General features: G+C 29.3%; 1 protein-coding gene across 1 annotated transcript in view; it reads right to left on the bottom strand.

The window, feature by feature from the left end:
• Positions 1-14,854, bottom strand: part of LOC129960253 (allene oxide synthase-lipoxygenase protein-like) — an 82,821-nt gene that overhangs the window by 5,466 nt on the left and 62,501 nt on the right. Inside the window, exons 6-12 of the mRNA XM_056073531.1 lie at positions 13,698-13,793; positions 10,634-10,730; positions 8,322-8,439; positions 5,931-6,023; positions 5,172-5,232; positions 1,595-1,697; positions 384-475 (exon numbers count right to left, since the gene is read on the bottom strand). Coding sequence (XP_055929506.1) covers positions 384-475; positions 1,595-1,697; positions 5,172-5,232; positions 5,931-6,023; positions 8,322-8,439; positions 10,634-10,730; positions 13,698-13,793 — 660 coding nt within the window. The remainder of the gene's footprint in view (positions 1-383; positions 476-1,594; positions 1,698-5,171; positions 5,233-5,930; positions 6,024-8,321; positions 8,440-10,633; positions 10,731-13,697; positions 13,794-14,854) is intronic.

Genomic DNA, 14,854 nt, shown 5'->3' with positions numbered 1-14,854 from the left:
TAAATAAAAAAATTAATTGAAATTCATACATAATATGGATTTTTAGAATATTTATGGCTACTTCTATATTTAATAAGGAAAATTCATTTTTATTTAATAAAATAAAAATTACCGTATTTTGAATGCTCAGGTGGCATTGATTAAAAAAATTAAGTCAATGTTGATTTGCAAAAAAACAATTTTCGTACATTTAAAATTCTAATATAATGCATAATTGGCAAAAAATGACAAACAAAACTGACCGTTCATTCAGAATACAGAAAGGCAGATAGGATGTCTCTATTTATGGAATATAAGGACTTCAAATAATTTTTTTCTATCATTATAAAATTCCAAATATGATTTAAAATCTGTGGCAGAAAAGCATTTTTTTGTGCACTCACCAGAAATCCACATCCTCCTAACTTACGATCTTTCACCATCTCGGCTCTCCATTGCTGCAGTTCGTAATCGTTGATCACTTTTTCATCCGTGTCTAGAAAAAATATAAAATATAATAGCCTTCTCAGAAGCCATTTATTTTTATTACATTATTTAATAACTTTTAAAACAGAATTGATGAAATAACACACAGATCTGAAACTCACCATCCAAACGTAAATTTATGTATAAATGTCAAACAACGATCTGATTTTGATTTAAGATTAAACTTAAGCTGCAATTTATTTCCTTCTTTCAATAAAATTAGAATTAGCTGTGAATTTTCATCCTATTTCATTATGCATATCGTGTTCTTTATGGCAGAGTTAATTCAATTCTGAAAGTTTTGAAGTTATTTAATGGTCGTTTTCCTTCCATATTTATTAAATCCCTTTAAGGCTTTTTGGGATATCGTAAACTTGCATTTATAATGTAAAAATAAGAATCTGGTTGATGCTATGCCAATATAATAAAAGTAACAAGTCAAATGTAATATACCACAAGTTAATCTAAAAAAACCTTATATCAATAATTCTATGCCAGTAAAATTTCCAACAATTTTTATCGATAACTTTCTTGCATTAATAGTATAACAGAAAAAAATATCCCCTGTTTTCACGCTATTAAAAGTTAAAAAAAGTACATTTAAACAAATCTTTCTATATCAAAAGTTTTGTTTCAAATAATGCCCAATGATTTTTAAATATTAATAATTTGCAATTACAATGGAATAGAAAAAAATTCCATCTGATGCTATGTTAATAAAAATAATACGCAGAAAGATCAGTTTTAAAATTTACAACCAAACAAAAGTCTTCATATCAAAACTTTTCTTCCAACAATTTTTAAATATCGATAATAAATTACATTTACTAAGTAACATGAAATATGTTGACTGATGCTGTGTTACTTAAAGTAACACAAAAAGTAATTTTCGCAAGTTATGGCTAAACAAAACTTTTCGCATCAAAAATATGGTTCCAACAGATTCCATAAGCGTTAAATGGTTTGTAATATGTGCTTCTCGAACAGTAGTCCCATCAAAAGAATTTCACCTGATGTTTACAGTGTTAATGCTTTGTCCATCAAAAGAATTTCATTTCCGTTAGTAAAGAATTGCTAACTGAATTTTTTTTTACTGTTGAAAGAAAACAGAAGATATAAAACATTTTACCATAGAAACGATGCACCACCTTAGAAACGTATTTTCTTATCGTATGATAGATTAAAAAAGCGTCGTCTCTATAAGGATAATGAGGCAAGACATCGCATTCCACCTGAAAAAAATGTTATTATGAACAAAGCCACAACAATATCGGTTAAGAATTTTGAAAGAAAACAATCTTCATTATGGATATTTTCACTTCATGTATAAGAAGTAAGCAAAGAAAAAATATTATAAATGTCACCTGGGGATTTTGATGATTCTCCAGGTTACAGGCTTTCCTCATTCCGAAATCGATAGTTCTTGGAATTAGCCTTTTATCAGTAAATCCGAAAGCTCGAAAACAGAGGGAGGTAAAGGAGTGAAATGTGGTATGTGGTCTTTCCACAAAAATTGTGCGTCAGCTTCAAATTTTTGACTAAATTTAATAAAATAATGTCTATCTCTCTGTCTACTAGTATGCACGTACATGACGTCTAAAATGCAACAAACTAGATGGTTTAACACGTTGATGGACAGATCGCCCTCAGGCATCAACTCATAAAAATGATATGAAAGAACACCTTACGACGTAAATGGCTTAATCCGTTCTGTCCTATCATATAATTTTATAATTATGCGTTGTGACGCTAGGCCTATAGACAATGTATGATAGTAGTCTCTCAGCAGGCACTGCCACCAAGATTGTACTGTCCATCAACATGTTAAATACAGTATATGGTTTTTGTCACTAGTCAAACTTTGGAATAAATATGTGAAAGAGTTGATTTGCCTGTTGGTCTATGTATTAGGGAGAGTGTGAATCCAACGAATTAAGACGGTAATGATCTAAATAGATGATTTTAGATGACTAATTAAAGTAGGTGAATTATTTAAAAAAAACTGTAGATCGATCTAATTTTGGAATGGATATATCAGTGGGTTTGCTTTTTTGTCTATATCTTTGTAAATATAAATAAAACTAACAATAAGCTATATAAATAAAATTCGCCATATGATCTTGATATTAAATTATGAATTTGTATCAAATTGTGAATTGAATTGGTTTACAAGAATAGGCTCTAAATGTAATCTCGATTTTCTTCGTTATACAATATAATTCAATATTTTATATAAGTAGTTTAGAAAAACACCGGAAGAAAAGATTTCAGCTTGTGTTTTGTTATTTAACAACAGTTATTCAAAATTGATTTAATGCGTATGCGTATAATACGTATGTACAAGGTGATCGGTAAAGTCCTTTAAAGCCCTTTAGATCCAAACAGCGTCTTGTATAACGCGTACATATGGTAAAGTGACTATATTGAATTTATTGGCACAGATGAAGCACCCCTAGAGGCAAAATAAAGAAGTTACAAAAATAATTTAAAAAATGAAATGCGATCGCCAAAAAGGGTCAGCTAGAAAAATGTATGTTGTACCATGATAAAAACACAGAAAAATGTTTCATGAAGGTCACTGTAAAATTGGTGCAGATCTTTGCGATTAAACTTATGAACTTTCCATGACTTGAAAAAAAGTTTGTCCTAAAACTGAAAAATGTATTATCCGGTCATTTCCTCTACCGCGTGTTTTAGATTTCTTATATTATTTTTGTTTACTTTCTTCCTTGCTTACATTTCACTACGCCGTAGCTTAACTTGAAAAACTGTGGGATAATAACGAAGAATATATTTTTTAATTTAGGTTAATCCCTTTTTACTCCGTGAAACTTCTTCCTGTGTTTTTATTATGGTATAACGTACATTTTTCTAATTGTACACTTTGACCGATTTCTTTTATTTTTTGAGTTATTTTTTGTAACTTCCTTATTTCGCGGTACGCTGTAACCTGTCTCAATAAATTCAGCATAGTCACTTTACTGTAGGTACACAGTATTTGCCTGGCTATACGAGATACCATGTTGAATTTAAAAGAATTAAAATGATTTTACCTGTATATAATGTATATAATTACCCTGCATATAATGTATATAATTACCCTGCATATAATGTGCATGAATACAGTGCGTTTGTATTGAGTATCAGATTGCTACCATATAGATTATATAGCCACAGATATGTAAGACAATAATAGAAAAGAACTGTTGTCCTTGTTTGATTAATATTTATATGCATTTATATTATCTCCGTTTTTAATTGGTGTGATACTCTAATTTCGAAAAACTGGTATAAATTGCTCACTATTTACAGAATGAGTTCATTAAATATTGTAACTTTCATAAATTCTCCTCCAAGCAATACGGGTTGCTGCACCTAGAGATAATGTCTCAGTTTCAGGACTGGAAGTCCGCGTACTCGAGGCCCGATTCTTTGTACGAGTTATGGACTTGGGTATGTTAAATCTGTCGTTAACAGGCAAATGCCCTCACATTAGAATGGCGTTTGTGGGCCGAAATATGTTAAAACCGTCTTCAAGAGACACTTTTTTTCTCAATTTATAGTGGCCAGGAGATATGAAAGGATGGAATGCGGACTCAGGTACCGTCAAATCTAACCTTTGTACAAATTACGAAGTCCCTCTCTAAATGTCATTTCAAAATGGGGCATGAAACTAACTAAACTGAACCAAAACCACCAAGCCACAAAAGGCTCTCTGGACTGACGTATAAATTTAGTGAATCGAAAAACTTTAATATGATATTAAGTTTATAAATTCTTCTGAAGAAGTTATTTATCTAAAAAAAAAACTTTTCGAAAAGACAGTCTTCATTTTAATGATAATGCGTTCAGCTAGTTTAAGGATTTTACTATTACAAAATATTATATAACGTTTAAAAATTTCAGAACTGCTTTGCCTAATTGATTTAATTTGTATATTTATTACATTTTCGGCGAAAACAAGGCAGTAAAAAACTCTTTATCTGATCTCTTCCAGAGTTTCCGGATAAAACGGATGTACCAGAGGAGGCTTGCGAAGTGTTTCCTTTCAGTCAAATGAAGTTCCTTATTTAATAGAACAATGTAACTGGTTATAGGGTTTTCGTCTTTTTAAAGAGTAAAGCTCTAGTTGGTGGATATTATGAATTCATACATGAGATTTAATGAAATGTTTTTATTTTTCTCAACATGTAATTATTTTGAATTCATGAATTTATGTATATTCTGCTTATACATGAATTTTAAAGAATGAACCTTCGGATGTTGTATAAGTATTTCATAAGTAATTACATGACGATTCCGTATGGAAAAGATACAGGAGAGTCTCATTTTAGAAAATATTTCACGATCGGCCTTTTTATTGTTCATGTAGGAAAGATAGAGGAGGATCCCGTGTATAGAAAATATTATAGATAAATTCGGTCACTGAGAACATATGCAGGAAGATTTGAAACCTGGAAAGTATTTCATACACTCTCCATACGGAAAATAAGCAGGATGAATTCATATTGAGAAAATATATCTATATCTATATTTTGAAATGATCAAATCCATTTATTGAAAAGGAACATTCGAAAACATCGCAAAGATAACAATAATTCTTTTTAAATACTTACTTTTACATATCTTAGAAATTTTTGATTAAGATTTCACAATTTCAATACAATTGAATAAATTGCCAATAAAAACGAGAAATATCAACTTACTCCTCTCGATTTAATCTCATTGGGAACTATTCCATGGACATTCATGTGCCACCGACTCATGCTGTAAAAAAACGATACTAAAAAAATGTCTTGACATAAAACAATCTGAAAAATTAAATATAACTAAAATAAGTATTCCCCCACAGTCATGATAAAATGGAAAACTTGAGTTAATTTGGAATAAAGAAAAAAAATTATACAGGTAGATTTCATCGTTTGATAACTTATACTGATTTAAGCGTATAAAATTATATTCGTTGGTAAAGTGTTGAAATTTGCCATTCAAAGATTTTCAAAAATTTTTTATCAAATGTCGCATCAAAACATAAAACTCAGAATTTAAGTAACTCCTTTTCAAACAAAATACGAATGAAGATGTTGGTTTAAAAAAATTTAAATAAGACGAAACCTTTTTAAAAAATAAATTAATAAACACTGATAACTAACTTCAGATTCACGAAAACAGAATTTCTCATTTGTTTTAGTCGATGCTTAAAGTATTGAAAACAAATTGCCAATGATAGTTAGCAAATGTATTAAAATAAGGTAGCTGTAGAGCCTATTATACAATAAAGGTTAAAATATGAGGAAATCAGTAAACATTAAAATTGTAGTGAACACAATAAAATTCTTTATCTTAGCCCTACTCGTAGTAGATCGTAAACTCATAAACTGAATTTAAAAGAGAAATGATATAGAAATGCCATAAAAATTATTTTTTTCGACTTAGTTATAAGCTACTAATATCTTCGAGCTTACCCTTTCGCTATGAGTTCGAACATTCCTTTTCTGCCAATGGTCATCGTCTTGTCTACCCAACCGCCGGGCGATATTAGCTTCTCTAGACCTCTTCTGCAAGATAAAAATCAAAAGAATATTTCTAAAAATGTATCGGAACTTTGCCATCTGTTTCACAAGTTTTATACATGTGATTATTCATTTTAAATACCACGCTCTTCATAAATATTTTAAGAGACAGAAGTTCCAATAAATGTATCTGAACATTATCTTTTTTTATAGCAGTACAAAATAACTGCTATCGATTGTTTCTGAGGGTTTTTTTCCCCAGATTTATACAAGTTATTTCCGCTTATATCAGTGTGATCAAAAAGTACCAGGATTGTTATCATTAAACAAAAGATGTGAAATTTTATTGCGTATGTTTAATATAATTTCTTCCGATCATGATGAACTTCTTCCAATGTCCCCATCTCTCCCAATCATCAAAACGCCATAAAGTCTTTTTCGTGAAACCCCTTTAGGTTCGCAGCGAATTTTCTTTTATTACACAACTAAACTCAACCAATAATCACAAAGAAACAGTCTCAACTATGGAAATAAAAAAAAGCACATTCAGGTGAATACAGAGTTTACAGGACCGCATTTTTTAAATATTTTTGTCAAAAATTTGTGAGTAACAATGGTTTTATGAGAAGGTGCAATATTGTAGTGAAAATACCATGCGTTGTATCATTAAAATTCAGATCATCTTCGATGAATTGTTTCGCACAAACACCACAAAAGCTTCAGATAATATTGTTTTTTTGATGGTCTGACCAATTGGTAGACATTTATAAGGCACAACGCACCAACAACCAAAGAAAACAATCAGCATTATTCTTGATTTCCGGGTGATTTTGCCGTGTTTTTTTTCAGTTTTGCATCACTATTCTAACACCACTCACTTAATATCAAATGCATATATCTAAGCTTCATCATCTGTAATAATGCGTTTTGAAAGCTAATCGTCTTAAGAAATCGCTTGGTACACTTGAACATGTATATAAAGCCACTTGAAGAGTGTCGAGCCGCAAATTTACATGGTCTCTACACAAGAACTAAATGGTAAAGGAGCTTGTGCAATAGTGTCTCAAATTGTCAATCGATCACCGACAAGTTCCGATTCTCTGATTTGATCGACATGTTAATGATCATTTGAAAAATAATGGTCTACCATAACTGTGGCAGATTCTTTACCTCCTTTAAACATTTCGTAATCTCAAACATTTTTGGTTTTGAGAAACAATCGTCTTTAGAAGCATTTTGAAGTTTTTGAATTGTTTTTGTAGCAGAAATTGCATTACGGAAACCAAAAATTAATGCATATTCTTTGCGCATTCGCCATGTTGGAAAATCGACAAATTTAGAAGGTATCTCATTAGAAACAACTTTATTTTAAGACGGCAGAACGAAATAAAATATTGAGTGTAACCAGATGTTTATATATGTCGCAAAAATATTTGATAAAAATGTGTAAGTGATTTCTAGTATATCTTTTTTAAATTAAATATCCCCGCTTCTTTTTTATCACAGTAGTATATAACCATATAATACTTGGCTGCGAATGAAAGTTAAAAAGGGAATGGCGAAAAAGGTTTAAAAAATCTGCGATTTTAGCTGCTTAGAAATTTTTAAAAAATTCTGTATTTATGCATAACTTTTAAAAGAATTTTTCTGAATTCTTTTCATAGGTTTGATGTCTTTTTCTCATTTAATAAAAAGCTCTTTGTATTAATAATATGTAATATAACACACTGAAATAAAAAGCAAGCAACGCCAAATTATTCAAAACATTAAAATTGTTTCAGCATTCTTCTAGCAAAACAAGCAGCGATTCATTGAAGTCAAATAAATGCAACGTCAAATTATTCTGAAGATTAAAATTACTTTAAACTAACATTTAAATATATTCTGATCTCTTTTCGTTTACATTAAAACTTTTCATCTTATATATATTACAATACAATGAAATTTAAATTACATAAATTGCATATATTGCGCTTCATTTCAGTCGAAAATAATGCAACACTAAATTATTCAGAGAAGCCTATTTCTGTTTGATCATAATAAGTATAGAAATATAGATCTAGATTTTATATGCTTATTTTCCAAATGAGCAGAATTTTCACAAATAATAACATCTTGCTTTTCATTTCCATTCTATTCATGTTACTGTAGCTCAATGCCCAGAACTAATTTTTTTTTAAATACGCAAAAGGTATTTATGATATATTGTATAAAATCTGCATCAATAATTATTCATTTATTTACATTAGGACATTGAATCATTGCATTGCACCAGTATGCAAATAGTGTACTATTTATTTACATAAAGGTGTAATTCAATGACGCAAAGATCTGAATACTCACGTATTAATGGCGAGAAGGAAGAGGAAATGAGGTGCCAAGAGTTTGAAAAGCGGATGTGAGTTGGAAAGATTTCGGTGGGTACAGATCACGACTCCTTCCATTAAAAGATGAGTGAAACCTGAAACAAATGTCATTTAGCTTATGAGTTTCTGGAGCTACTGAATTCTGTAAATGAAGATATACTTATTGGATAATTAAGATAATCCCTTTGAAGAAATAAATCTCTTCTATAGATTGGTGGATAAAGATTACTGTTTTTCCTATTATTTTCCTGAATCTCTGAAATTTCAGCAGCGTTTTCGAAGCATTATATTCCTGCCAAAAATTGATACAGACAAATTCTGATATAATAAACATTTTTCATGGAATATCTATTCTATGCCATCATAGTTTCAAGAAATTTATATATATATTTTTATGTATCAATGACCTCGGTCCACAAACAATGTGATATGAGATTAAAAGAAAACTGACTTCTTTTGTTTGTTTACTAATAAAACTCGCGTTTTCTTTAAGAGTTTATTCATGCTACAACATATTTTTTGAATATTACGTAATATATTTTTTGAAGATCTTCTAAGCGTGCTGCCCTTTAATAAATAGGATAAAAGAAGATACATTTTTTTTTTTATTACTTAACTTATTTTTCAGGAAGATAACATCAAAATTTTAAATTAACTCGCTTTCTATTATTTTTGATGAACTTTTTTCAGCACGAGTTAGTTTTAGTTTTAGTTAGTAGTATAGTTTGGTGAAGCCTTGATTTTCAACTTGTCATAAAATGTTCCTTCTTTAGAGAAAGATGAAATGCTGAGCTTTATTTTTCTTTACATCAAAAAGGAAGTTCAATAAATCTCTTTTGGCACGTAAACATTCAACCGAAATTCGCAATGGTTGATGCGCCATGATTTTACTAGAATAGAAAAAAAATTGTAATCATTGATTATTTGAACTTGTGGTTTTCTCTTCTGATAAAGCAAATAAAAGAAGAAAAAATAATCTGCAGGAATTCCAAATGGAAAATATTGAACAAATTTTTAAATAATAGGTGAGTGTTTTAGTGTATTATCAATCATTCTGAAAAATAAATCTTTTTTCAGTTAAATTTCTAAAGATAAAACGTTTAGACATAGGTATTTACGGATTGTTTTGATGAAATATCTCCTTTTATACAAAATTACGAAAATTTTAATTGCCCTGGACTTGATTGATAACCTATGAATACAGAGTATAAATCAAGTTCGTGTGGAATCTGAAATTGTGCATGCTTGAAAAAATCAACGAACTACTAACGATGTTCACTATCATATCAGTTTAATCAGCTTGTTGTTTCTAGTAGCACTAATTGTGCAGTCGATCGTGTATCACATTTCCATCAGACTTAGAAATGCAACAGATATAGAGAGAAATACTTAGTTGTCTATCAGGAAAAAGAAACTATCTACGGTAAATAAGGGAATATGTCCATGAAAGGACATTGTCGATGTTGAATACATGAAAACGTCAGATAATAGGGAAAGAAGAAACAGTGACGCTTTTGATGCAAAGTGCTCTACACCAAGAAATAAAATTAAAATCTATCAATATTTTTTTATTCGAAGATAAAAAAAAGATAATCTTAACATCTCTTACTAAATAATAATAATAGTAAAATAAAACAATCACAATGAAGTAACGAAAACGAGTTTAAAAAGAAGAAATCAAGGATTTTTAAAAAGTATTTGATAGTAAGTAGTTTGAATGCAGTTCTACGTTTTCTAGCTGCTATTTCATGCTAATTATTAGAACCATTCCCACAGTAGAACTTTCTTAAGCAATTTCAAGTATTTCATGGTTGCTTTTGTGGCTCTTGGTACAACCTCATGAGTAGCTGTCCCTGAAACTCTTGTATGTTCCTAAACTCTCGTATTTACTTTTTGCCACCATTAAAAATAACATGAAAAAATACAAGTAAACTCCTCTCATTAAAGCACCTAATCATATATAAAATATCAGTCAACGGTTAATAGCGACATTCATTATCACAAAGCTCTCTAATCGACTTAGAGCCTGAAGCAGAACAACAGTCGCTCACGTTTCCGTCTGAGCATAATGTCTAATAAATAGAGAAAGAAAGAGTCACGTAGCAATCCATTTATTTACCGAAGTAAATACCATCGGTTGTTTTTTCTGATATATGTATACAAACAGAATTGCCAGTTATAACGTAATTTAGGATCATTTATTGTTGGATAACGATTTAAATCCGACTTCAAATGAGGCCCTTTTTTAACTTAAAAGGAAATGATAAGTTTTGAGTGCTCTTTACATACCTAAGTGAGTGCAAGATTGATGAAACATGGCGTCTGCATTACTATAGTACATTTTTGCCGTCAACCACGTGGTTGGAGGATCACTGGGAAGGAAAACCTGAAAATAAATTACAAAAAGAACTATTCAGTAACTCGAGAAGATTGAGAAGACAGACATTTGAATTCAAGCGAATTTCATTTTCAATATTCTCTTCACTAAGAAATATGTAGTAGAAACGTCTTTTGATCGTTGAGAGTTAGTTTCTTAACTATACAAATTTCTCCAATCAACTTTTATTAAATTGCATTACTTTAAATAAACAAAAACGTTCTTTGAGGTAAATATTTTTTTTTCCGAAAATCACTAACTTTGCCATTGTAACTTTCTTCGATATTTTCATTAAACATGGAATCTGTATGGAATTTACTTGCATGCTTTTGAGAGTTTTTGTACACGAGTGAAATATGATTATACATCATGGTACGAAAAAAAGAATGTGCTAAACAAGAGTTTTAAGAATTCAAAAAAAAATTAAGTAGATTGACAATCTAAATTTAGATGAATAAATAACATTTGTATAATATACTACTTTTAAAAGGATTTTATTCATTGTTGGCTTCCAGTGTAATGTAGCAAGAACTAATAATTATAGAAAGAAACTTTTAACTCATGTTTTTCTAGAGATTTTAACATTTATATTTACCAAATTAGCAGCCCGATGGAAAAAATATGTATCATCACCGATGTATTTTCCAGATTATTTTGAAGTAATTGTTATCTTCTTTAGATTGACTAAACCCGCTTACCAGTTTTCGCTTTTATTCAAGTCATGACAGAAAAAGTTATAAGAAATAAAGAATGTTCAGTCAAGCGTTTGGTTACAAATTCTGTCACTTAGATAGCCCAGTTGTATTCGAAGCTATCTTTCAGTACACCAGAACAAGCAACAAAAAGTAATTAGGTGACAAAAGAAAACTTGCCACGCTATAGATTCTAAAGGATATCAAATACGTAGTCCTTTGTTTCTTTAAATTGTCTTTGGACTTTCTAAGGAGACAAATGAGCATTGCTTTTCTTTCAAACAGCAAAATTCCTTTTAACTCTCTTTCCTGCTTTTTTTTGTTTTGTTTTCACTTTCCAAAACTTTGTCTGCATTTTGGAAATGCTCGCTTTTTCTTTATCTATGAAGCTGTCACTGCAGTTGATAACTATACTCATTATTCTAATATGCCTACATTGAAATATAACCTTGATTTTTTAAATATATTTTCGGCATACACAAGTGTGATGTTAAATTCTTCCACAACAGTAGACATTTTTAGTTTTCTTTACAACAATTCCACTTTCAGATGGTCGGACTAAAGCTTAGATAATTTAATGTATTTCTTAGCTTTATATCATTGTATATATAGGCTGATCCTTCCAATGTAAATCAAAAACAAATTTCTAAATAGTCAAAAATAGATAGATATTTTTTCGATTGGAAAAATGTTTTAAATTACGTAAAGAATTACATTTTATGTGTTTTGAATTAATAAATATTCTGCTGAAAAAATTATGAAGTCTAAATTTTCATACAATCTTCCAGTCTAATCAGTGGCATTTAATAACATATTTTTGATACACTAACATATTAAACAAAACAAGAAAGAAAAAAAAACCGTTTCTTTCGTCTGCAACTAAAACTGTCCGAATTATGAAGTTTCAAATAGCCCTATTTCAGAAGATGTTTGACCAATTCAATGGCCATCTCAGGAAATATCAACCAATCAACGGCTTTACTATATGCGGCTATTGATTGGCTTAAGATAATTAAACTCAAAGCTTTATATTTCGGTCAGTTTCATTAGCAGAATAATAGAATTTTTTTGTTTGTTTGTTTAAAAGATGAACGAACCAAGATTATTTTGCTAAGCATGATTAATACTACTAAGAAGCAATAAAAGAAATTTTATTTAGAAATTTTTTTTTCAGCAGTCTATTTATTAACTTAAATAAAGTAAAATGTAATTCTTTGCGTCATTCAAAACATTTTTCCCATTGGAAATACATACCTATCTTTAACGGTTTAGAAGTTACCTATAGAACCAAGATCAGAGAAGGATCCCTGCATTTATTTACTTCAAGCAATCAAGTTGTACATAAATAATTTAATTTCAGATCGAACACAAGGACTGTGATGGCCTTATGGTTAAAGGACTGTAAGCTCGAAACATGGTTCGATGGAAAACCCCATTAGCCTTTAAGCACGTTCATATAAATCAAATTCCCTTATGCTAGTAAGGAGTTGAAGGATCATTTACAGACGCAGTTCCTCAGCAACAAAGATTTTTTTTAAATCACAAAATTCTTCTAAGTATAACCCTTTGTAGTTTCAGAACATAGAGTTAAATTAATAAATCTAACTTAAAATTCTGGTACTACAATTTCTTGAGCAATAATTTGAAAAGCTATTTGTAATCGAAATTATTTAATTTTAATAAAATGTCAAAATGCTATTTTATAAAATAAAATGATATTTTCTAACGTATCTTTTAATTTTAAGTCGTTTTTTGACCCCCCGATTTTCAAATTTTCTCACCGTACCAGTAAGATAGAATGGAATGGAATTAAGATTCTCTCCAGATTGCTATTTAGATTGCATGTAATGCAACCTTTCTTGGAGATCAGAGTAATGCTTAGAATGCTGCTAGATTTTTTTTTTTTTTTTTTTTTTTTTTTTTTTGCTATTTGCCATTCACTGATAAGACAATATACAAAAATTAAGAAAAATTTAAGAATCAAAAGTTAAGTTAAATTCAAGAATCATGACGCATAATCTATTACATTTGTATAAATTCATATTTAGAATTAGAAATCAATCGCTTTGATAAACTAAAATAAGAATATCTTTGATACCGAGAAATACATGATCTTTTTAATATGAGTAGTTTTGTGTCAATAATAAAAAATTTATAAATTAGATTTCAATAAAGAAAATGTATTATTCTTAGAAATAAACAGATAAGATAAAAGTGGAGATCAACGTCCATCCTAAACTTTTGAAACTTCGAATACATTGCAAATAAAATCTGTTACACTTACTGGATTGTCAGGCCCTTTTTCTTGAAAAAGCTGAATAGCTATGGGCATTAATTCCTTATGTTTGTTGAGAAAGAATAAGGCTAAAGGAGCACACAACTGCAAAATATAAGATTATTAGTAAGTTTTTTTTTTTTCTTTTTCTATTAAAATCTCAAAAGATAAAAATAATGCAAAAATCAAGCTAATCTGTGATTTTAGTATGAAATGAGGATTCATTTATTAGCAATGGTTTTATAAAGCACGCAAAAGTAATTTTAACACGTATTTTCCAAAGATCATTATGTGTTTGTAAAGCAAAGTATCTAAAACTATAATCAACTGAAGAAGAAAATAAATCAGGAAAGATAAATAATTTGAAAACGTATGATTTGTGTTTTCAAATTCTAGCTAAGATACACTGTGTCGCAATGGCACAGTAAGAGTGATGTATTTAGTTTATGATCATTTAAAAAGTAGCTTAAACTGTTAATTACAATTTCTTAAAAATACAAAAATGATCACAAAACAGATATTTTATTATTTCTAGCAGAAAAATTCATAAAAAAAAGGATACTTAAATTCAAACATAAAAAAAAAAAAATAAAAAAAAAACACCATTTTAATTCTTGAATTGCGTTGGTTTCCTATCCTTCTCAGGATCTAATAGCAGCAATTTTAATTCTTTTCTACCGAAATACTAAGAGCGCCCATTTCCTCTTTCGTACGCCCTTGCTTTGAAATTCTCATAAAGCATGGCTTTCATTCATTTGGCCTAAATCGTAATGGCGTAGATTCATTTTTAATCTTCTATGCTCCAAGTTTAAAATAAACTAATTTATAACCTTTCATTGCGGGTATATTTTTTTCAAAAGGATTCTAAAGAATTAAAAAAAAAAAAAAAACCTTAATTTTTTTCATATATATAGATATATTTTGATAATAACAGCTTTAAAAAGGACATTTTGCAAGAAATGAATGAAATCATTTTTTAAAAAACTAAATTTGCACTTTGTTTAACGTTCTTGTCTACAATTTACTATTAATATACTTTAAAAAAATCACATGCAAGAAAATTCGTTTTACTATTCATCGAAACGAATCATATCTGAAAAACTCCAGTTTAAAATACAAGGTTTTATTAATGAAAAATATTTTATTTGCTTTTCATTTTATAAAAT

This window comes from Argiope bruennichi, chromosome X2 (assembly GCF_947563725.1).
Source record: "Argiope bruennichi chromosome X2, qqArgBrue1.1, whole genome shotgun sequence".
Lineage (NCBI taxonomy): Eukaryota > Metazoa > Arthropoda > Arachnida > Araneae > Araneidae > Argiope > Argiope bruennichi.
Note: the sequence above shows the minus strand (reverse complement) of the source record. Positions and strands in the feature narration are given on the sequence as shown.